The sequence below is a fragment of the Camellia sinensis genome, chromosome 2 (genome assembly GCF_055761805.1).
Source record: "Camellia sinensis isolate YWXY chromosome 2, ASM5576180v1, whole genome shotgun sequence".
NCBI classification, from domain to species: domain Eukaryota; kingdom Viridiplantae; phylum Streptophyta; class Magnoliopsida; order Ericales; family Theaceae; genus Camellia; species Camellia sinensis.
In genome coordinates, this window is record NC_138962.1 from 158,730,082 (window position 1) to 158,754,986 (window position 24,905).

Sequence of the window (24,905 nt, forward strand, 5' to 3'; positions counted from 1 at the left end):
TAAGAGAAGTGGTAAAAGTTACTTTATAAATGTCTCACTTCCTAACTTTTATTGCAAAAAAGCGTAATTTACTTTGTTTTAATACTTAAAGAATTATAATATAATAAGTATTTAAATATAACATTTTAACTAGTTCAATTGGGTTCATTACAATCAGTGTAAAAAATTTGGAATCAAAACAATCATATCTTATCAAAAATCAAAATTTTAGTTAGTCTCAAAGCAATTAATTTGATTTTATCGATTTTTCTTACCACCCTTTTCTTATTTAAATTATTCTTTTCATAAATTGTAGACAAAAATTGTACCAAAAATTAGTAAAAAAATTTAAAAAAAAAAATCACTCCATAAAACTACATCGAAGGGGGTAAGTATTAGCTGCATTTATGGATATAGAATGGGACTAGGCTAGGCAGAGTGTTTATTAATAATTATTACATCTTTAACAGCTGTTTTTAATGTTGTATTTTTTTCGAGTAATGATAGAGATTTTAAAAAATTTATTAACATTTTTATCACATGTCTTATATGTGTATGGGACCCACATCAACCCAATGTGAGACATTTTGTAGAAATTTTAGTAGAATTTTTATATTTTTGTTTTTTTTTCTTAAGGGTCTATTTAGCACATTGATTTGGGTTTTGCTACCATGTGAAACAAGGAGGAAAAGAAAATACAATCAAAAGATAGAAGAAAATTATATCTTTAAAAAAATAATAATACAAGAAGAAGAAGAAGAATAAGAGTCATTCTAAAAAAATTTAAGCCTAAAGTTCATTTTAAACATGAGAGGAAGCATAAAGGAAGTTTTTAGTATTTTGATGCACCCATCAGTGCATAAGTTTTATATATAGGTATTTCTAAGAGAAATTAGCATAGATATCAATATGAGAAATGAAACACGAAATATGATTAAAAATATATTATGAGAATTAAAAAAAAATGGTGATATAAGAGCGTCTCCATCAAAATTGTCAAAATTTTAGTTAAATTTTAACTAAGAGTCTATTTTTTTATTTTAGTTAATCATCTTTTCAAATACATTCTCTAACAAACTCTTTATTCTTTATTTCATTTGTTGAGTCATCTTTTCCTAACTACATGTACCGGATAGTTTGATGTTAAACTAAAATAGCTAGCTAAGAATTGAATTTGATAGAGTATGGTTTTATAGTTTTGTGCTATAAAAGAGCTAAGAGAAGGCTTTAATAAACTTGATAATGATGCCTTAAGATCAAATTGAATATTTAGAAGGAAAATTAAAAGATTTTAAAAAATAGTAATCATACATTTATTGTTGAAAAAAAAAAAATTGTGAGCATTAACAAGTAGTTGAAATTCCTATCTAAAAAAAAAAAAAAAACAAGTAGTTGAAATGAGGATAAATTACAAATTCACCTTCTCAGATTTGCTTAAAATATAATTTACTCCCAGTAATTCTAGAAATTACATCCTACCCCTTGAAATTTCTAATTTCATAACAAATGACCCCTATTATTAATAAATAATCAAATCAATTAACAAATTTTAATGATATCAAAAATTTATTTCAATTAATAATTCAGGTAATTTTATTAATATATAAGACAACAGTTAAGAATTTTATTTCTTTTAATTAATTCTGTTAAATAAAAAATACTGACAATGGGACATTTAGAATTTTCCAAATCATAAGAAAATTCATATTTTAAGTAAATCTCAAAAGATATATTTGTAATTTACTCTTGAAATTATGATAAAAGAACAAGTAAATTATAAATACACTTTCCGAGATTTAATTAAAATACGAATTGTCCCCTATAGTTCTAGAAGTTACATTCCACCTCTTGAGATTTCTAATTTCATAACAAATGACCCATTTTATTAATAAATCATAAAATCAATTAACAGCTTTAAATGATATTAAAAATATGTTTCAATTGATAATTTAAATAATTTTATTATTGTATAGGAGGACAATTATGAATTTCATTTTTTAAATTAATTATGTTAAATAAAAAACTGACAAGGAAATATTTGTAATTTTGCAAATCACAACGGACAATTTGTATTTTAAGCAAATCTCAGAGTATGTATTTGTAATATTTGTAATTTACCCTAAAAGAATCCAGAATTTCTACAACATTTTTCAGGAGTTTATTAACAAGGGCAGCATTTGAATTCAGTGTTAAAACCTAAAATATAATTGTGGTATATGCCTGTTGTTTCACACAGTCAGTTCATTTGAATTCACTCTATCCGGGAGTAACCATAAAAACCACTAAATTAAAACTAAAATATCACACTGTTAAACAGGACTGAGAATTGTGGTATGAAAGGTAAATTATTGTTTCAAACAAAAGAGGTATTTCAAATTCACAATTACTACTGCTACAGACCTTAATTTACAAACAGGTTGAGAGCTGCAACAAGAAGCAAACATAATGGCAGACGGAAAACAGTACAAGTTCTGCCATATACATCCCTTCCCTAGCTTCACCCCTATCAAACATAACACTAAAGTAACCAAAGCCAAGAATGATTTGCCTGAGAAGAGTTGAACAACAAGGATGACCTGCCATCCCCAAACGCTTCTCATTTGGTGGTAGTGGGCCCACGTGGAGCCTGACTCACCAGCACGCTCCCCTCCTCTTGATCAAACCAGTCTCCCCCATCACTGTCAGTCGACTGCGAATAATGGTGCATAGACAAACCATGACCATTTATGTTGTTTCCATTTGAGGATTTGTGTGCACCGTGCATGTCTTGATACATGGGTAGTTCCTTCTCACGATGACCAGAATTTCTGTTAGAGTTCAAGGGCAAGTGATCGGAGCCCGATAAGTTGGCAGAAGGATTGGTGGCATTACTATCGAGCTTTTTGGAATTAAGAAAACGACCTCCGCAACCTCTTGCCCTTCTCATAGCATGTTGGTGTCGCGATTCATGAAGATATGGCTGAATTAGAAAGAACAAAACCAACATTTATTAGATAAATGGAATTTGTTGAATAGGAACATGATAAATATATCTGACTAGAATACTAAAGAAGATTCTAACAGAAATTTGAGATGGCAATACAAATCACTAAAATCAAAATTAAAGGTGAAGACGAAGAAGAAAACTCTAGAAATTCCATCTAGATTTTCTAGGAACAACCCCCTAATGTAAGGTCATACAAAGCACCAAACAAAATCACAAAAAACTTCATATAAATTCTTGAAAACTTCATATTTATGATTGTTAGGCTCTCCCAATAATATTAGGAAAATGATTCGCAATTTAGGAAACCACAATTTTTTTAACAAATAGAATATTCTTATACAAGCTCCATATTCCCAGCAACAATATTTGACAGTAACACAACCCATAAATCAATTCTACATTCCATTTTCAGCAAAACTTAAAATTGCTAAAGTAAGCATAAACAAATCAGTCTAGTAGCATTCTAACTTAAAAAATAAGTAAAAACAAGACTCAAGTTAACCTAATCATAGTTCTTGGCTATATAAAGCTCAAAAGGTGGTCCATTTGAAATTCGAGATTTGTCCGTTCACATAGTTGTTAGAATCTTACAATTACCAATTTAAATCTTAGGCAACAATTAATTTTCGTTCTTAAATGAATCCCCAGGTTGAATCACATGTTGTCAATAATTTTAATAAATCTATGTGAATCATAAGAATCTCATAATTCACGATTCAAAGACCATTCATGTGATTTAGTAGTCTTCTAATTTTGATTACCACAAAATTACCTCTGTAGGACCTTGTTAGGAAAAATGAGTTGAACCCTGGTCAATTTTGCTATGACAATTTCATTCCATAGAGTCTGTACTATTTAGTTGTAGCTCAGTTGAGTCTATGAGGAAAATCCATAGTTGAAGATTCAAGTACAGAAATTCTGAGCCAAAGTGCAGATTGAAAAGAAAAAAGACAAATTTGATGACAAAGGTCATATCAAAACACCATTCGCATTTGAATGGAAACTCCATGCATTTGAACACAAGGCTGATCAGTTCAAATGCACGGTATTCTGGATTTGTTTTTTAAGCATTAAGTGAAGCAATGTATTCACCATTTGAACACACTGACGTACTGTTCCAACGCAGCTTGTTTTCCTTTGGAATGCATCTCTGGAACAGAAACCTTGTTGGTTCTTGTTTCCTTGTTCCCTTGAATTTTCACTTTGTCTATATGTATATTGGTCTTTGTGACTTCTATATAGCAAATTGTATACATTGAATATTGTGCACATAGATTATTTGGGAGAACTTAGGAGAGCTTCATATAGTCCATACTCGTTACTCTCATATTCCTAAGAGTTTCCAAAGGTCGGGGTTATATCAAGTGAGTATGGTTATTGCATTCATATAGATTTAATTTGCACAATCATTGTTGAGGATAGCACACTGTTCCCTTTGGATCAAACAATTGGAGAGCTAGAGCGTGATTGTGTGGTTGACACAACAACTAGTGGAGATTGGGAAAGTACAAGCGAGATTGGACGGTCATGTACTCAATCTTATTGCTAACAGTTTGTTTGCATCTGTGGGTTTTCCCGATGCTTGATTAATTTGAATTAAAACAACTTGGTTTAAAACAATCATGTCAGTTGAAATGGAACCAAGGTTATTTGCATTACTGTGAATTGAAACCATTGTTTTTCATACAAAAAATTCACCTCAGAACCCTAACTAATTCAAAATAAGTTATCCAAAGACCTTTTGGGTTATAATAAAACTAGCAAAGAGTGTTCCTGGTCATTTAGAAAGTGTCCTTAGAAACCAGTAAGGCCATGTTTGTTTTGGCGGACTGGATTAGCATTCCCATGACTAATAGTCCTAGGACTACGAATCCGTTGGATTATGTATCCTATCTTAACTAATAGTCAAGTTTAAAATAATTAGTCCGTACTTTAATTGTTTAACCAAACATCGGATTAATAATTTTATTGGACTATTAGTCCAATCCCAAACTCATGTCCACCCAAACAAACATGGCGTAAGTGAAATAAAAAAAGAATAATTATATATGTAGTAGTTGTTAGGTAAGTTGGTCTGTAGAAGATCAAATTCCTAATAATAAATTACCCCGAAGAGTTTCTCAAACCTTTTGGGCTATAACTTATAATTAAAAAAAATTTGTAAAACTAGCAAAGAAAGTTCCCAGTCATTTAGAAATTGTCCCTAGAAACTAGTAAATGAAATAAAAAGATTAATTGTATAAGTAATATTTGTTAGGTAAGTTGTTGTGTAGAAAATCAAATTCCTAACATGGAAAGAAAACTATTGTCACATGTCCAAAAGGAAGATAAACTGTACTCATAAAAACTACGAAAGAAAAATAACTTTTTGATGACTGTTTGGGACACAGACATAGATATGGAGACACAGTGATTTTAAAAAATTAAGGGCAAGGACATAGGACACAATAAAAAATATTTTTTAATATATATTATTTGCTATGTAGATTAATATTACAATCACAAAAAATCAAATTAACAAAAACTCGCAGTAATTTAAAAAAAAAAAAAAAAAAATTCACCCACTAGATTTAAATAATTAATGGGTAAATTACATTTACCTCCCCTGAGCTTTCTGACAAATACAGAGACTTCCTCTGTGATTTGAATAATTACAGTAACCTCTCCTGCTTTACCTGACAATGTCAAGATTCTCCTTTCTATCAAATTGTTCCAAACGGTGTTACTTTTTTATAATAAATTACCTTATTGCCCTTCCTTTTAAAATATTAAAAAATATTTTTGGATTGGAGGACAGGTTTGAAATAAACAAACAGTGTTTGGAACAGTATTTTTGAATTTATTTTTTTTAAATATTAAAAGATGTTTCAAAAAAAATTATTTTTTTTTATTTTAAATATATAATTTTTATTTGAAATATTTTTAAATATTTTATTTTATTTTATTTTATTTTGTAAATATTTTAATTTTTTTAATTTTAATATTTTATACTCAAAACACAACTTCACACTCAAATTGTAACCAAACACATAACTCAAAACTCAATTCAAAAATTATTTTCAAACCTCATAACCAAACACATAATTCGACACTCTATACTACTTTCAAAACTCTACACTCAAATCGTTACCAAATGCAAAACAAAAAAAATAAAATATTGAAAAATATATTTATAAAATAAAATAAAATATTTAAAATAAAAACTATATATTTAAAATAAAAAAATAAAATTTTTAAATTTTTTTAATATTTAAAAAATATATTTAAAATATTAAAAAAAATACAACACATAGATGTATGGAATATAATGCACATTAAAATAAATAAATAAATATTTAAAATATAAAATATTTACCCTAAAAAAATAAATTTAAAAATTTATAACCAAACAAATTTTTTCTTTTCAAAACTCATAACTCAAAATACGACTCCACACTCAAATCATGATTCTAAAAATAATTTTAATAAATAAAACAAAGATTTTTTGAATTTTTTTTTTTTTAAAATAGAGTTTTTAAAAAAGTTTGGTTTTGAATTTTGAATTGAATTTTAAGTTTGTGTGTGGTTATGAGTTTTGAAAATAATTTTTGAATTGAGTTTTGAGTAAAAACATGTTCCGAAAAAAGAATTTTTTTAGAAACATGTTTGGTTCTCTTTTAGAATCACAATTCCAATTAGAAATTTTCAAAAATCTTTTCAAAACTCATAGTCTTAACCAAATACACAACTCAAAACTCAATCCAAAAATTATTTTCAAAACTCATAACCAAACACAAACTTAAAAAAATACAAACTTATGTTAAATATGAAAAAAATTTAAAAATTTTATTTTTTATTTTAAATATTTTTTTTTATTTTAAATATATAGTTTTTATTTTAAATATTTTATTTTATTTCATAAATATATTTTTAAATATTTTATTTTTTTTGTTATACGTTTGGTTACGATTTGAGTGTAGAGTTTTGAAAGTAGTATGGAGTGTCGAGTTATGTGTTTGGTTATGAAGTTTGAAAATAATTTTTGAATTGAGTTTTAAGTTATGTGTTTGGTTACGATTTGAGTGTGAAGTTGTGTTTTGAGTTTAAAATATTAAAATTAAAAAAAAATTAAAATATTTACAAAATAAAATAAAATATTTAAAAATATTTAAATTAAAATTATATATTTAAAATAAAAAAATTAATTTTTTTAAACATTTTTTAATATTTAAAAAAAATAAATCCAAAAATACTATTCCAAACGCTGTTTGTTTCTTCCAAACCTGTCCTATCCAAAAACATTTTTTAATATTTTAAAAGGAAGGGCAATAAGGTAATTTACCATAAAAAAAGTAACACTGTTTGGAGCATTTTAACAGAATGGGGAAATCTTGATATTGTCAGGTAAAGCAGGGGAGGTTACTGTAATTATTCAAATCACAAGGGAGGTCCCTGTATTTGTCAGAAACCTCAAGGGAGGCAAATGTAATTTACCCATAATTAATTGATCATCCATAAATGAGAGAAATATGATAAGAGTTAACTTAAAGACAAAAAAGCTATCATCCAATGAATCATTAGTTGATTACATTACAATCTAAGAAAAAAAAGTAATAAACATTCAATATTCAACATTCAACAAAAGCACTAAGACCCCTTTTGATTATCAGGATTGGATATAAGAATTTTAAGAGGATATGTAATACCAAAGGATAAAGATGAGTGAGTTTGAGAGATGAGTTTTAGAGATAAAAAGTACAAAAAGTTGTTTGGTTTGGTTTTTTTTAAAAGATGTTTTGGAAAATTATTTTGAGAGAGAGTTTTGGAAAAAGTGATTGATTTGATGTGTATGAGAGAGAGATTTGTTTGGAAAACTTGTAAACCAAACAAGTTTTGGGAAATTTTTTTAGGAAAATTTGTTTGGTTTGATTATTTTTGAAAACTTATTTGTAGAGAATTTTTCCCAAAAATTTTTAAGAAACACAAACCAAACAAGGCCAAAATATGAGATGAATTATATATACTGTGGGGTTACTTATACTATGTTTGGTTAAGATAGGATATATGATAGAATAAGAAGAGTGATTATTTTTTACCTTTGGATGAAAGATGAGCTACGTCCGACGGTGGGTGGGGAAACACAAAAACATGTGGGAACCCACCTCATATTATATCCGGTCCCACACCCATATCCGGTAAACAAACAGGGCCTAAAGAAGAGGGGCAAAAAAAATAATTAATTAATGAAGGAAAGGGACACATCAACTAGTGTGTCGTATGTCTGACACTACTAGGGCACATGTTTTGGAGTGTCTATGTTCTAGACTTTTTGATTTAAAAAAAAAAAAAAAAAAAAAAAACACTAAAAATATGTACTTGCTAAGGTGAGGTATTGCATCTTCAATTGGCAACAAAGTCTAACTCTCTTCTTATCATAAAACTAGAGTCACCTCCTTGAAGTCGACAATCTTAATGGATCTTTGCAAGAAGTGCTCGCAAGAAGTGCAGAAAAATTAAAGAAAATTATTGGTAACTATGTCAAGTGCCTTATTCACTAGACAAGGTGATTAATCACTATAATAATTGCAAAGTGGAGGCAACAATGGGTGTGGGAGTGGGAACAGGGACCATGGAGGGGGACAAAGGATATATAGAAGTTTCAAAGATTGGAAGTGCCCATGAGAGTGTGGATATTTTGTATATTAAATATATAAATATATTCTAACAATTTTTTTTTTTTTTTTTTTACTTAGTTCTAATACATGTGTTCAATTATTGAAGATTGATGTCAATTACGAACTGATTTTGTTAAATATAAATAAATATTATAAAAAAGAAAGTACCAAAATATCTTTTTTGAGTAATACATAAATAAGTTTCTTTTGTTTTCATGAGATTTGTATATTTGAGAGGTTGTATGTCGCTTGAGAGCAAGTTTATTCTTCAACAGGAGCGAGTTTCTTACGGATTTCTCACTTTTTTTGGGGGGGAATAAATTCTTACGGATTTCTCACTTGGGAGAGTGGAATCACATTTCTGAATAAGAAACGTCACCCAAGATTTTCCTACTACTAAGGATTATTATATCCTACATTTTTGTGTTTTTATAAGATTACTATATCCTACATTTTATATTAGGATTTATACTCATATAAATCTACATAGCCTTTTCCTTGTATTTTTTTGACTTGTAATCAAATTTATCACACACAATTCAATTTGATTTGAGGTCTATAAAAAAAATTCCCATTCATGACTTGAATCTCAATTTGACAATAACGGTAAGAATGACAAAGGCAACTAAATAATTATAAACATCAATCAAGATACAAGTAGATTCTAATATAGAACATCCAACTGACATGTGTGATTGTCATTCTATAATATGTGAAAATGTCACTTCCACTATAATGCTAAATCCTTGTAAGCAGAGGTGGCAAAGGGCAGGTCAAAACAGGTTGTGCAATAAAACAACTCAATTTAAACCCGCCCATTTAATAAACGGGTTTAAACGGTTGGGTTGAATTGTGTACGGGTTGGAAAAATCAACCCGACAAGCCCATTTATTTTATTTAACTCTTTTTCTAATGGTGGTGATGGAGGAGTGGTGGAGGAGGTGGTGATGGTGGAGGGGTGGTGGTGGAGGCAAAGTGGTAGAGAATGAGGGTGTGGTGGCTGTGGTGGTGGGAGTGGAATGGTGGAGGTGAAGGTGTGGTGGAGGTAGTGTGGTAGTTTACAATCAGCTCACCACAACTAAAAACAGTTCATTAGAATATACAATTGCAATGCATAAAACTTTAGGCTTGAAAGATAATCAAATTTATGTAGCTGGCTTGGAACTGGAAGAACTGAGTGAAGGGGGGAAGAGTCTAATCAGTTGTTCCCATGGTGGCAGTAGGAGCTAGAGCATCCACCAAGGCAGATAGCCTCAGAATAAAATCAAATATGGCAAATTTTAATTGGGTGGTGGTGGTGGTGGTGGTCGAATGGTGGAGGAGGTGGCAGTGGTAGGCGGTTACCCGTTTAAACCCAATTTTAATTGGGTTCACAAGATGCAACCCATTTAAAACCGTTAATAGATTTCAACAGGTTTTAAATGGGTATAATTGGGGGGGTTCACGGGTTCGGGGTTGAGTTTGCCACTTCTACCTTTAAGTATGCTAAGTGTATTCAACACTTTATCTCCTTTCACCATTCAGTCCATTTGGAACCCATCTTTCTTAGTACCCCTTTGCCAAATACACTGCGGATGTGGATTTGTGTGAAGAGTCAAGAACCCAATATTATTTCATGTATAATTTGGAGTTGGCAGAAGGTTAAGAACTTTATGTCGGTCTTATGCACTTTAACATATTATTTGATATATAATTTTGAGATGGCAGAAGGGCTCAGGTTCAGTAAAATGTGTTTAGGTGTAAATCAACCTACAGATTGTGCTTTTGCATCATGTTAAATATTTAGATGGTATAAACTTTTGCTATCCAGATTTGAAAATTCAGTATTCGTGTTTTTCTTTCTCAAACTTTCTCATACGGTAGAACTCTAAATTCGTTTCACTTGAAGATAAATGCTGAAACTTGTTCAATTTTTTAAATTTTAAGTTATATATGAGCCAAAACATACAAGAGAGGGATTAATGCTTATAACTAATCATAGCCTACATTCAAAGTAAAAAGCAATCGATGGATAGAGATAAAAATGAATACACACACTACTCGATATGTTTGGGAACTTCTAAATAAGCCACAATTTTTCTTTTTTGTCTCTAATGACCTTTTTTCAAAATTATGTCAAACTTTTCTACTTTTCCGATCTGCCTTATGTAGACGAATCTAAAAAGTACATTTTTTTTTTTTGAAAATTTTCAAAAATATATATATTAAAATAAGCCAAAATAAGTCCACTATTTTTGGCATATTTTTGTCTTTTCTAAAATTAATTTTTTTTTTTAAATTTTCGATTCGTCTGGTTGAGTAGAATCTAAAAGCCTAAAACTTTTTGGAATTCTATTAAAAAGTTCACTAAAGACCAAAATAAGAGACGACAAAAACAATCCCCAAACACCTAGACTAGAAACAGACATACAGTGAAATTTGCACTGATATTTTTTTCCCCATAACTTAATGCATGTCTAAATATATTTAATACATTTCCCTTTGCTAGTCCGTCTCTACCTTATTTGGTGGTTTGTGTGTGGGGTCAGGGAATGAAGGTTTTGAGGTTAGAATAGCAAGCAGTAGTTCATAGTTAATAATTGATGGCGCTTTTATCTCATTTAAAGAATAGAAACCACAAACTGTAACTCCTACCTTCCTAGCTTTTATTACTTTCTTTTCCAGTTCCAGCTTAGCTCGTATTTGCCTTCGCCGCAAAATTCCATGATACTGCTTTGCATTCACATAAACAGGCTCCTCTTCCATTTCGAGGGGCAAAGGCATTCTAGTCTGATGGATACCTAGTAAATGAGGATGTACCTGGGATGATGGCAATAATTGTTAGACATACATATATTCAGTCTTCACTTTTTTAGAACTTGTTTCCTAATCTAAGTTAACTGTAGCATGAGCAATAAGATAGTCCATGTAGACCTCACAGTACCCCCACACACGGATTCTAGTGTTGCTTCATATTAATATATATACATATATGTGTGTGTGTGTGTGTGCAAACAAAATATATACTAATTTGCATAGCACTTACGAAAGAAATATTAATTACATGAAAGTAATACCAAAAGACAGCACCATCACATCAACAACAAAGAGAGAAAGATAAAAAGGAGACAGTTTGATGATACTGATTAATCAATTTAATCATACAAATGTCTATACTATTATATAATAAACTCTGCAATTGGTGTGAATGCCCATTTGAAGCTACATCACGCATTTTCTAAAGACCAAATTGCCCCTATGCAACTGCTCCAGTTTTTTATTTCAAATTTTAATTTCTTTAATTCTTCTCTTTATCTACAGTTCAACTACTTAAAATTTTGATGGTGAACGATTAAAGGATTGGTATCTTTGATTTGCATAGCACACCCATGGGATGTGCACAGCTTGTATACTCATGGATTTATGTTCATGTATATGCACAATAAACAACTTTCTTTCCAGCTCCAGCAGTACAGACATTCCCTAGATAAAGAGCAAAGTACGATATGGTCTGTAATTTGAAATTCTGAATGTATGCCGTGTAATATGTTGCAAAGGGACTTGCAGCACTACCACAAGTTCTGTTACAAGTACAGATAGAAAGAAACACAAACGAACACTGAACAAGAGTACAGGACTCAAAGTTGAAACACGTGGTGTTCCCAATTGGGAAGTGGTAACATTACCACAAACTAATACAAAAGAAAAACAAAATGCAAGCACACATACAAGCATGAGAGCAAGACAGACACAGAGCTAGAGTCAGGCTAATGCTCCGTTTATTTCAGCGGAAAACTTTTTCCAAAGGAAAACATTTTCTACAAAAAAAAAAAATTCAGAAAATTTTTCCTATGCTTGGTTGCATTCTTGAAACTAATGCACTAATAGTTTCATTAGTGGTGATAGTAGTGGCAGCGGTGGGGTGGAGGAGGAGGTCGTAGTGGTGGTAGTGGTGGTGTTGGGGTGGTGGTGGCAGTGGCAGTAGTGGTGGCGGTGGAGGTGGTGGTGGCAACGGCGGTGATGGTGGTGGTTTTGGAAAACGTTTCCGCCGAAACAAATAGAGCATAAGATTCAATCAATTTACATGAAAGGGTATGAGATAAAGAGAAAAGATAAGAGAATGGCCATAAATAAATATATAAGAGGCAGAGCAACAAAATAGATAAAAGACGTAGTGCTATGCAGTGAAAGAAAAAGAGTTTACAAAAATATCAACGAGCCAAACAAGTTAAAACTACAATTGAGACAGAGGCAGGGACCAACTTGCATTCCTACCTGTGCCCCATATGCCATTATTCCCCCATAATGTGGGTCTGGATATGGATACGATGTCAACACCTGCAGAAGTATAACAATTAATGTCATGTCGCATATTGCATACCCACAATCAAGTAAGAAAAAGAAATAAAAAAAAAAAAACCTGTTGATACTCCCAGTGCACATGAGTACTTTAGAGAGAGAGAGAGAGAGAGGTGCTCTTACAATCGAGTGACCAACAAGTTCCATTTGGGAATTTGGTTCAAGATGTTCACCCATCGCTGGTGGTGTCGAAGATGGAACATGCTTGAGATGCTGCTGTTCTTGAACATTATGACCATTCAATCCTGAAAGAATGATCTTCATTAGTATGTCACACAATGTTAGAAGACGTGTATATATATCATTGTGAGTATGGAAGAAGCATAAAAAGAAATCATTCGAAGGGATAGAGACAGTTGGCACATAATTATACTCAGTTCTTTCATTTTTGGCTCTCAAGAGCTCTTTTCTATCAACTCTTTCTTTGAGCTTTTAGGAGACATGAACATTTTTCCTGCAACTTCGTTCGTTTCTCCTCTATGCTTCATGTGTAACAAGTTGTGTCTTGTGGTGCTGTAAGTGTTATTTTTCCTCATCAAAAAGTCGAAGAAGGATACATATATCTAAAATGCTAAGCATAAAAAACAATACATCGCAACAAACATGAGGTGCAAGTGTTCTCTCCCTGCCCTCCCAAGGTACCTGTGCATGTTTTCAAGAACTTCAACTACTGGGCAAATCTATTACCCCTTAATAATGAATCCGTGTATACATGTTCGCCTATAAACATTTTACTCTGTCTCATTTGCTTAAAGAATAAAAGATTTCTTCAATCTTAATTTCAATTTCTTTCCAATTTCTCAGAGTGAACATGTAACATGTATTCCTCATTTTGTATGGTAAAAACTGGGCAGTTGCAGCAGCATTCATTAACTGCAACCCAGTGAAAACAACACAGCCATCCAAGTTCTGTTGAGAGTAAGAAGAGCACGTGTTAGATAAGAAAGGTAAGAACAAACTGATTATATTTCAAAATTTTTAAAATAAAACAATAACAATGACAAAAGAAGAGCTCTTTGGATTTACTGTAGCATTTCATTTTGACACTGGACTGACGTTTCGTGTAGTGTTGTAGAGCCATATGGTTGGAGTTGTTGGACTCAGAAACTCCTCCAAGGGAAGATTGCAATTAGAGCAATAAAGTGCAATCTAAAACATCTTGTTCAGTTCAGATCCTTTTTCCTATGTTTTCTAAATAGACGTTTGCTTAGAATCCTTCACATATTCGTCGGATGAAATGAGCCAATGCTTTCTTTCGTATTTTGCCTTTTTTTTCCTTTTCCTTGTTTTTTTGGGGTGAACTAGTGATAAAATAAAATAGAAAGAAATTACACAAATACAAGGTGAATACCCTAGGCCCAAGAGACTAAACCAAAGCACAACCCACAAGAAAGAAGCTAGACTACAAATCTACAAATAGCCAATGGATATAAAATCCATTACTAGAAGACTGAACAAAAGCTAATAAAGCAAACAAAGCTAGCTACCAAAAAAACTAGAGGCTAAGCATAAATCTGTTCATATGCCACATAAAGTACCATGGGGAATACGAACAGATCAAAATTCCTCAGTTAGAGGGGACAAGACCCCTATAAAGCACGGACACAGACACGTGACACGACACGGACACGCGAAAACGCAAATTTTCAAAAAATAGTGGACACGACACGCTGGGGACACGTTCAATATATATAATTAATTTTATTTATATATGTCATAAAATTATAAAAAAAATCATTAAAAGGTAGAATTAATAAAAACATATCATTAAAATTAACAAAATTAATCATTGATTAGTAATCAGAAATAAATAAATAAATAAATAAAATAATGAAATCAACCATATAAAAGACAAAAAAGAAAAAATATAATAAAATTGGAAAAAAAAATAAAAGTAAGAGAGGGAGACAAATCAACCGTGTAAAATAAAAAAACAAAACAAGATAAAATGTGAAGCTCAGCAGAAGAGAGAGTGACTGAGAGTAAGAGAGAGAGAGAGAGAGAGAGAGCGACTGAGAGAGACGAAGAGAAGATCGAAGAAGAAGATTGCAGATGAAGAAGAAGATCGCAGAAGAAGATGGAAGTCGTACCTTGGATAACTGCAAGAACAGCGACGACAGACCACCGACGACAGACCACCGACCACCGACAAGCGAAGAGCTACCAGGTGTGTCGGCGAGCCTCTCTCTCTCTCTCTTTCTATCTTCTGTTCTCTCTGTTCTTTCGAATCTAGGGTTCAACAATTTGTTCTGGTTTTGTTATTTACAAATTGACCCCACAGAAGTTTCATAAATTATGAATTTTACCCCGCCGTGTCCCAAACGTGTTCCCAAGCGTGTCCAGAACGTGTCCGGTGACAAAAAATTCAAAAACAAAAGGGGACATCTTTCAGCTAGCAACCAAGAGCAAGCTTTCCTACATTTCATTCATGATGTATATTCAGCACAATCTACCCAAGAGGGTATCTAAACAGACTTTCAATAGAGCAAATTTCACAACAGAAATTAAAGCTAATTATTTAAAGCTCACAAACACTCAACCCACACTCTCAACTACTTAGCTCAATCCTTTTCCTTGTTGATCAATGAAAAAAATATATATTTTTAACATTAAAATAGCAAATCAAAGTTTTGATTTTCCTTTGTACTAATTAAAATAAGAATTTTACAACATAAAAATATGATTACACAAATAAAGATTAAAAATAAAATTTCAAGAAATAATATTTACTTGTATAATCTTCATGTAATAGTGTTTTGCATCTTTGCCATATAATGAAAAATGATTAGACCCTCGAATGAAATGTGCACATGCGTAAGTTGCAACCATCTCAAATATTATCATTTTTTGTGCATATAAATTGTCAAAACAACCAATAGCACCTTATGTACCACACATATCATGAACAGTGTATTTCCTTTCAAGAGATGATTCCAAGCCCAGGTTAAAGAGGACACTTGAGGCAGGCGGATCACCAACATAACACATACGATAACATATTCAAACTCCCAAAAGATAAATATGAGTTTCAACCATTACAATTATGTTGAGATGATAGAAAATATTTACGATGCCATTATCTCTTACAATAAAAACTACGTAAAAGCTTCTTAATAACCATGGGCACATAAATCATGATCTCTCTAATTTGCCTACTTATATGACGATTGTTCAATCTATTCCAAGTGTGATAGGCTATGTATGCCCAACTTCGAAGGGAATCCAAAATTTGGAGTTGTTCAATAAAGCTTTGCTAGGAAAGTTGTTATGAAGGTTTGCTTTGTAGGATGAGATTGTTTGACCCATTTCTTAATAGTTTAAGCTTTTGGTACTAGTGATGATCTAACATGGTATCAAAGCTTAGGTTCAGGGAGAACTTTGGCTCGATTTTTTCTGTTTGCAATTGTTCCTCGTTTGCATTATGCTCCTTTTTATGTATGTCATATCTATTTGCATCTCCACACGAGGAAGGGTGTTAGATAACTTGATATACAATGTTGGATCCATTTCTTAATAGTTTAAGCTTTTGAGAATAATGGTGCTCTAACAGAAATATTGTGGAGAACGGTAATGGAAGGAAAATATGGAGGTACTTGGGGTAACTAAACCATCGACAATGTTATGGGGCATTGTGAGGTGGGATTGTGGAAGGGCAGATGCCCAAGCATATGGGTAAGTAGCCCAATGTAAGATGAGGGTACTAAGCTAAAGAATAGAGCAGACCGAAGACACAGATTTCACCACCTTCACACTGTGATTGATGGGGGTGAAGGCTAGGAGGCAGATGAAGAGAGAAAAAAAAGTGAATGGCATCACTATGGGGTCCAGCCACACTGGCAGCCCATGATTGGGTATTGTCAACTATTGCCACAAGGCATGATGTGGTCAGGTATTGTGCTTGGTTGTTGTTAGAATTTACCATAAACCTACTCTCCACCTACTTCACCCACTTAAACCTAACCCACTACACCACTACCACCTCACCTACTCCACTAAACCTAACCCACTACACCACTACCACCTCACCTACTCCACTAAACCTAACCCACTACACCACTACCACCTCCACTTCACCTACTCCTTACCTACTACACACTCACCCTCTTCTATATATAGGAATCATGAATCATTGTAATAAATAGAACATTATATCAATCAATAATACAATTCTCTATTTCTCTTTATACATTAAATTTCTACATGGTATCAGAGCAAGGTTAAGCACTTAGTATTTTTCGCTTCACCGGCGGGCGGCAACCTCGCCTTGGCCGCCCGCCGGACCTCAACCTAATCCGCTAGAATTTTCTACACATACCTTGAAATTTATTCGAGTCCACCACCACTGCACCTCCTCTCACTGTTGTCCTCCCATACACCACCGTCTCGGTCGTCTTCATCACCACCACAGATCTTCCCAATTTTACAGCCCAGGTGCTTCAGGTTTTAGGGTTTGGGTATGAATAGTGTTTTTGGCCAATCAACTGGCCCTTCGTGTTCAGGCAATACTAGCAATGAAATGGGTGATTTTGAATGTAATATATGCTTTGAATTCACTGAAGACCCAATAGTGACTCTCTGTGGCCACCTGTACTGTTGGCCCTGTCTTTATAGGTGGCTGCATATTCACTCACATTTTTTAGAGGAAGAGAAGTTGGTTCCAATATATGGAAGGGGCAAAACCAGTTCAGACCCGAGATTCAGATCAATTCCTGGCGAGGACATTCCTCATCGCCCTGCAGGCCAGAGGCCCGAAACAGCTCCTCCTCCTGCTCCAGATGCAAACTATTTCCGTCAAGAACAGGATGGAATTTTGGGAGGTTTTATGCCTAGGGGGGCTGCAAACTATTTCCGTCAAGAACAGGATGGAATTTTGGGAGTTTTTATGCCTAGGGGGGCTGCAAGGGTTGGGAATTTCACCTTGTCTGCTGCTTTTGGTGGTTTGATTCCGTCTTTCAACCTTCAGGTGCATGGATTTAATTATGCTAATGCATATGCTCCACCCACTGATTTTATATTTTATTTTATCACATACCCATCATGTACCCCACTCTATCTCTCTCTCATCTTTCCACTTTCAAACCCACACTCCTTTTTTTAATCACACTCATTCACCGCCCAAATTTTATTTTTTATTATAAAACTTAATTGGTGCTCTATTTTTATTATATATTCATCATCACCATGCTTATCATTTCATCACTATCTCCATATTTTTTTATTATTCGATTCCCTTACTTTTCAAAAAAAAAAAAAAAAAAAAAAAACATTCATCATTCCACAAACTCATTTTATTCATGTTGGGGCTCACCCCGATCACCATTTTACACCAAAAAAAAAAAAAAAACAAAAAACAAAAACCAACACAACCACATCCACAGTGGGATTTTTTCTTCTCTACTCTGCTGCGGGTCTCTTCTTCTTGCTTTTCTCTTGGTTGTCCCGTGACTGCCCAGCCTCCATGCTTCCTAGACCACCAAGCAAGTTGCCTCCTCCCTGCTCCTCCACTACAGCATATGGTGGACCTCCAAATCGGAACATCACGGTGGCCTTCCGCTTGAGCTCCTTGTTTTCTGCCCTTAGCACGCTTATCTCTGCTCGCGCATCCTTATACATGCGTTGGAGCAGAGCCAGCTGGGAGGTTAAATGCTGCACCTCATTTGTTCTACTCTGCAGCCGGTTCGACAAATTTGTGACCGCCGTCATGCTTTCCACACATGCCTTAAGAGTATACTGATTAGCCTCAATATCAGTTTGCACCGCCATTTTTTGCTCCACCGACCGCATCGGAAAGTTCAATGGAGCAAAACCAGAGGTGTTTGGTTGAGGTTCACTGGCCACCGCACCAGTTATTTCTCTTGTGGGCTCGTTCAGTTCTGGAAAGAGCGTGAGCAGGTTCTGGGTAGCTGGACGGGAAGAAGAGGCCATGTTTTTGGGTTGCTAAGTGTTTCAGCGAAATAGCAATTTCAGACTGGTAATGTTCGGAAGGGTTGGTGACAGAATGGCAACAAAGTGTTCCACAGTTTCTCTCTCCGCAGAGGCAGAGTTTTTCAGCGAAGGGTTGGTTTCAGAGGTTTCAGAATGGTATGCCTCAGCCTCAGCCTTCGTCTTGGTTAAATAGCCGAGGCAGCCACGCGTATTGCGCGCCTCTTGCCGCCCGACAAACTGGCACGCCTTTTCATGGCACATCTTTTGATAAAGTGGACACGCCTTTTGATGGCCCGTCTTTTGATGGCACGCCTTTTTATGAATTGGGCACGCTTTTTGATGGCACGCCTTTTAAAAAATTGGGCACACCTTTTGAGGGTGCGACTCTTCAAGGGTCCGACAAGACTCTGTAAACTGTCCCGACATTGATTCCGGTTAGCTCCTTTATGGGTCCGACAAGACTCTGTAAACTGTCCCGACATTGATTCCGGTTAGCTCCTTCATGGGTCCGACAAGACTCTGTAAACTGTCCCGACATAGATTCCGGTTAGTTTCTACAAGGGTCCGACAAGACTCTGTAAACTGTCCCGACATAGATTCCGGTTAGTTTCTACAAGGGTCCGACAAGACTCTGTAAACTGTCCCGACATTGATTCCGGTTAGTTTCTACAACGGTCCGACATGACCCCATAAACTGTCTTCTACAACGGTCCGACATGACCCCATAAACTGTCTTCTACATCGGTCTGACACCGCCATCCAGTGTCCTCTACAATGTTATGACACCACCATCGAGTGTCTTCACCAATGGTCTGACACGACCATACAGTGTCACCTATCCTCTTTTATTTTTATGTATTTGCTTGTTTTGTTCCTTTCTTCAAACTCAAGTTGGTTAATTTCTATCCTCCTTGAGTTTGCGGGGGGCTGTTAGAATTTACCATAAACCTACTCTCCACCTACTTCACCCACTTAAACCTACTCCACTAAACCTAACCCACTACACCACTACCACCTCACCTACTCCACTAAACCTAACCCACTACACCACTACCACCTCACCTACTCCACTAAACCTAACCCACTACACCACTACCACCTCCACTTCACCTACTCCTTACCTACTACACACTCACCCTCTTCTATATATAGGAATCATGAATCATTGTAATAAATAGAACATTATATCAATCAATAATACAATTCTTTATTTCTCTTTATACATTAAATTTCTACAGTTGTGATGAATGACTCGTTACAAAACGAATTAGCATCTGAAGAGGAAAGACAAAGGTCTCAAGAGGAAATGTTCGGAATACAATCCCACATTAGTGATTTATTACTGGATCTCTTAGAAGATTTTGTTGATTTAAGCATCAAAGCGCTCTCCAATCAATCACCATCTGTAAGGCAACCCTAATGGTGCCTTGTTTTGCAGAGGGCCAAAACTGTAGCTGGTGATCATCTCTACATCTCCATCACAGGGGTTATGAGGGTTTATAAAGAATATACAAAGAGAATTGTGTATAATGAGCTAGGATCAAAATTTTGTTTCGTTGAGCTTGAAACGTTTTAAAAATACAAGCAAAATGACAAAATAATTTGAAAATGTATAAAAATGCTTCAAAACCAAAAATCTAAAAGCCTATATAAATGTTAATATATTCGTAAATAATTAAAAGCGAACACTCCATTTGGTGTGGAAGCTGTTACATTTTTTCTTTTCCAAGAATGCCCTCCACATTCAATAAATACCACATCTAATAACCGTCCAAAACTGTTAAACAATTTTTCTCATTCATTAAACCATCCACAAATTTACACATAAAATTGCAAATGATCACGTTTGCACCCACCGCTAGTAATGAGATCCATGTGTTAAACACATAACCAAAAAGTTTAAAAGCTTAGTTAAGGAAAAGGTTTGCCATTATAACAAAAACCATAAAAATAAAATGCAAAATTCTAGTAGAAATACAAGTATCGGTGACAATATTTTAAAAAGAATGTCCTATAATGCTTATTTTATTTTCTCCTCTATCTATCCTCTTCTCCTTTCTAGTTTCTTGGATTCCCCAATAAATTGAAGTTGTCTTGTTCTTAAATATTGTCTTTTGGCAAAAAAGTGGCAAATAGAAACTATAATTGTCGGATATTTCTAATAGGTGTTGAAATAATTCAATATTTTGGTATGTTTAGATGCTTTTTGGTGTGATTTAGTATGTTTCAATGGAAACATTAGAATTTCTGTGTTCCACTAAAGTTAAACATTTCAGTTGTTTCAATGAAAACAAAACAAAATTTTGTTCCTTTATAAGGAGCGAAATGGGGATAGAACTCTTCAATGCAGGATTGTTTGGTGGTTTTTAATAAAGGAGTGAAAGCGAGCTGTAGAAGATTAGGAGATCCAATCTATTGCCAATTTTTTTTTGGTTGTTAAATGATTTAGGGGTTCAAGGGGGCTTGTCAGGATAACTTGACATATTTTGTAGAAGTGGTGCTTTTTGTTCTCTCTTTCTATCAAGATTTGAGTGGGGGGAGACATTTTCCATCCTTGGAAAAGGTATTTGGAAACGTGGGGTCCCTCCTGAAGTATCTTTTTTTGAGTGAATGCTCCTGAGACCATTGTTAATATTGATAAGCTTAGAAAGAGGTGAAAGGTGATTATTGATTGGTGGTAATGGCGAAATCGTCTATGCAAGGATGGCAGGGGAAGTGTGAATCATCTTATTCTCCATTGTCTAATGGCTAGTAAGTTAATGAACTTACTTTTGTTGGTGACTAATGTGACTTGGGCGATGTCATCATTTGTGGAAGATGTTTTCATGCTAGAGATTCAGACGCCCTAAGGAGGGAATGAGAGTGTTGGAGGCCTGTTTTGGAGACTATTTGGAAGGAACACAATAGGACTTCTTAGAGTACTCTTTGGATGAGAGGAGATTGTGCATCATTTGTTTTGTCTTTTGCGCAGTTTACTGGAGATTTGTACTTGCTCGTGGATGTATAGTTTAGAAGTTTTGAGTTTTTTTAATGCATAAGGTTTACCACCTTTTAGGCACTTTTGTTCATACAAAATTATTTATCAAAAAACTACAGTAAGAAAGCAAGCAGTAAGAGTTACGCATTACATACATAATATCTATTAAGCTTCTCTACTACATTTTGCAACTTTTAAGTAAAAATAACTTAATAATATACATATTTTTCTGATACAATATGTATTACAGAAACATCCTACTTTTTAGGATTTGCCATGTCCACATTGAGTCATGTTCGTTAGTCCAAGAGTCCTCGAGTCTAGGTAGTCGTTTGGCAATTCCGTTTGGACCAACACTTTTTAATTGTAATCCTTTGAGTTGCAATTGTTCTATTTTGTAGGTTTTGGGTTTGTTCTTATTTGAGATGGATCCGCATGTCTTGGACCTGAGGCTGAACGTATTGGGGTGACCAAGACTCAACCACAAGGCAGATTTATTGAAGTCACCGCTCGAACCATGAAGTGTTGGTCAGGACACTTGGCAGTGTTGAGTTGATGAAGTCACCGCTTGAGCCATGAAGTGTGGTCATGTAAGGGATTGTAAGCTAACTCTTGTAATTACTTATTTTTGTAGTAATTGTTTCTCCGGCTTTGTGCCCGTGGTTTTTTTTCCTCAATTGAAGAAATTCAATTGTGGTTTTCCATGTTAAAATTTGTTGCCCCTTGTGAGTTTGTTCGTTTATATCTTATTGCAATTTTAATGATGGATTTGATTCATAGCACATCTACAAATCTAGGCTTGTTTATGTTAATTGACTCAGCATTAATTTGACTAGTTTTAGTTCCTTGTGTTGGTTGTGCAATTTTAATGATGGATTTGATTCATAGCACATCTCCAAATCTAGGCTTGTTTATGTTAATTGACTCTACATTTATTTGACTAGTTTTAGTTCCTTGTGTTGGTTGTGTTGATCTCCAAGCAAATCCATATTTGTAGTTCATTGGGAATTTCAATGTTGACGTCTTGTATTGTACCTACATCTACACTACATAGAATCTTAAAACTTAGGCTTAGGTGAAAAGCACCCATCACTGAACTACAAAACCTCATTACATCCTTTATAGTTTCATAGTACATACCAATACAATAAATGCGAGAGTACATTAAGATTGTCAATTTGATACCCAAAAAAAGGGTAAAGATACAACAACAACGCCCAATTAGTACACATTAATTTGTGTTTGGGAGGAAAAAAATTTGGTACACAGCTAACCTTTGGCATAGTGCACAAAAAAATGGTAAAGACCTAAGTAGAAAATTAGTTTCGAATATTAACAATGTATCAAGTCTTCCAATCAAACAACTAGTACAAATGAACGGCACCTGTTTTTATTAATTGATTTTCCATTGAAAAAGGGTTGGTAATCAAACAATCGTATTTACTAAGTAGTCAGTACCACCATACGACAATACACATAACATTAGTAAAATGAAAGCATAAATACCAGATTGCTGGGCATTAATGGTATGTGCTTCTTTATTGCTAGCATCACCATTAGCTTGGGACATTGCTCTTCCAGTGGCAGAACCATTGATGTGTTCCACTGGAGAAGGCATGCCATTGGTTCCGGTTACACGCCACCAAGGTTGGGAGTAGACTGTCGACGGTGGAATGACATGTGCTCCATTTTCTGATTGCCGATCTTCATTTTCCGAATTTGTTGGCATTATTCACAACTTTCTTGAGGAAATAATCAATGACTCAACCCCTAAATTTACTGTACCAACCACAATATTAAAGAAGTTACAATGAAACAAAACCTCATGAACCAACACAAAGCATTAATAGCCAATACCAAAATCTTTGGATAAAATATCAGAAAATAAATCAGAAAAAATGGGTTATTTGCATTCCACTCTAAGGTTTTAGACATAAGGATCACCCTAAATCAGAAAAAAGAAAAAAAATAATAAAAAGAAAGAAAGAAGAAGTAAATGACCAAATTGATTCTATACAAAAACCAAATTAGTTTGAACAAAAAAAATGTCCCCAGAAAATTTTACCCTAGAACCAACTCATTTCCAAGGTCTCATGAATTAATCTATTGATGATAGATGCAAATAAATAACTAATTATTTTTCCTAAATCTTAAAAACATGTCATCTGTCAACAACAATACCCAAAACGACAAAAGAGAAGGAAAAAAAAATTGGGGAAAAAAATAAATAAAAATAAGGAAACAAGGTAAAGAAAAGGCACGAAAAAAGTAATGCAGACCAAACAGCCTAAAATCAGGCAATTTTCATAATATACAATCATTATAGATACATGATAAGAAATGATCTTGAAAAGTAGCGCAAAGAAAAGGAGTTGCATCCAAAACTATAAATATTTAAATTTGTAAATAAACAAAACCCAGCAGATCACAACACCTCACTCATCCATGACTGTGCAAACAGTTCAATTCAATACCATTTTCCCAAACATTCAGTTTAGTAAAATTAAGTATCCAAACAAGAAAACTCAACATTTGGTTACTAGGAAATCTGAGGAAAGAGTAAAAGGGAACAAAATTATTGACTAGCCTTTGTTCTACTTCCCAACTACACAATTGTGCTAGATTTACTTGTCCAGAAGCTCTCTTGTCATAAACAATGGAAAATAAATTAAGGCTTGAAGCTTTGATTTTTATTATTTTGCTTTTAACAACTTCTCAGCAACCAAACAGAGCTTAATTCTAAAGAAAATAGCATCCAAACAAGATAGAAAAAAAAAAAAACCATATCCAGATTCAAATTAAGAAAAAAATTGGGCCCAAAACGTAAAATTGATGAATTGAAAGAAGAAATTCAAAGGAAAAGAAACTTACTTTGTGTTGAGTTAAGAGCAGTGGGCGGAATCCCCAAAAGCTCTGCTTTAATTCTGAATTCAAACCCATGAATCCATATGGTCTCTGTACAGAGAGAGGGGTCAGTGGTTGATAAAAAACAACAGAGAAAGCGAGACATGTGTTCTATGAAATTTTTTATTTTATTTTAATTAAT

At 33.8% G+C, this 24,905-nt stretch overlaps 2 protein-coding genes across 4 annotated transcripts; one reads left to right on the top strand and one right to left on the bottom strand.

Annotated features, from left to right (window-relative positions):
* Positions 1–2,246: 2,246 nt before the first annotated feature.
* Positions 2,247–24,905, bottom strand: LOC114262465 (nuclear transcription factor Y subunit A-1). 3 transcript variants are annotated; one of them, XM_028202828.2, is made up of 6 exons: positions 24,731–24,905; positions 23,366–23,638; positions 13,081–13,202; positions 12,874–12,936; positions 11,254–11,418; positions 2,247–2,938 (listed from the first exon to the last, which is right to left on the bottom strand). In XM_028202828.2, exons 2-6 carry the CDS (start codon positions 23,586–23,588, stop codon positions 2,576–2,578), a joined length of 936 nt encoding a protein of 311 aa, XP_028058629.1. In that variant the 5' UTR covers positions 23,589–23,638; positions 24,731–24,905; the 3' UTR covers positions 2,247–2,575. The 3 variants fall into 3 exon arrangements, with proteins under 3 accessions (XP_028058629.1, XP_028058628.1, XP_028058630.1); XM_028202827.2 differs by having other exon boundaries at positions 12,862–12,936; positions 24,731–24,876; XM_028202829.2 differs by lacking the exon at positions 11,254–11,418 and having other exon boundaries at positions 24,731–24,878.
* Positions 17,266–20,102, top strand: LOC145820417 (uncharacterized). The gene has a single exon (XM_082915968.1). The coding sequence runs from the start codon at positions 17,414–17,416 to the stop codon at positions 18,053–18,055; it is 642 nt and encodes a 213-aa protein (XP_082772094.1). The 5' UTR covers positions 17,266–17,413; the 3' UTR covers positions 18,056–20,102.

Coding starts and splice junctions, on each gene's coding strand:
- LOC145820417 (XM_082915968.1), top strand. CDS start 17,414: ATGAATAGTGTTTTTGGCCAATCAACTGGCCCTTCGTGTTCAGGCAAT.
- LOC114262465 (XM_028202827.2), bottom strand. CDS start 23,588: ATGCCAACAAATTCGGAAAATGAAGATCGGCAATCAGAAAATGGAGCA. Junction 13,203..23,365: donor CATTAATGCCCAGCAATCTG/GTATTTATGCTT, acceptor TCATTCTTTCAG/GATTGAATGGTCATAATGTT. Junction 12,937..13,080: donor AACTTGTTGGTCACTCGATT/GTAAGAGCACCT, acceptor ATACTTCTGCAG/GTGTTGACATCGTATCCATA.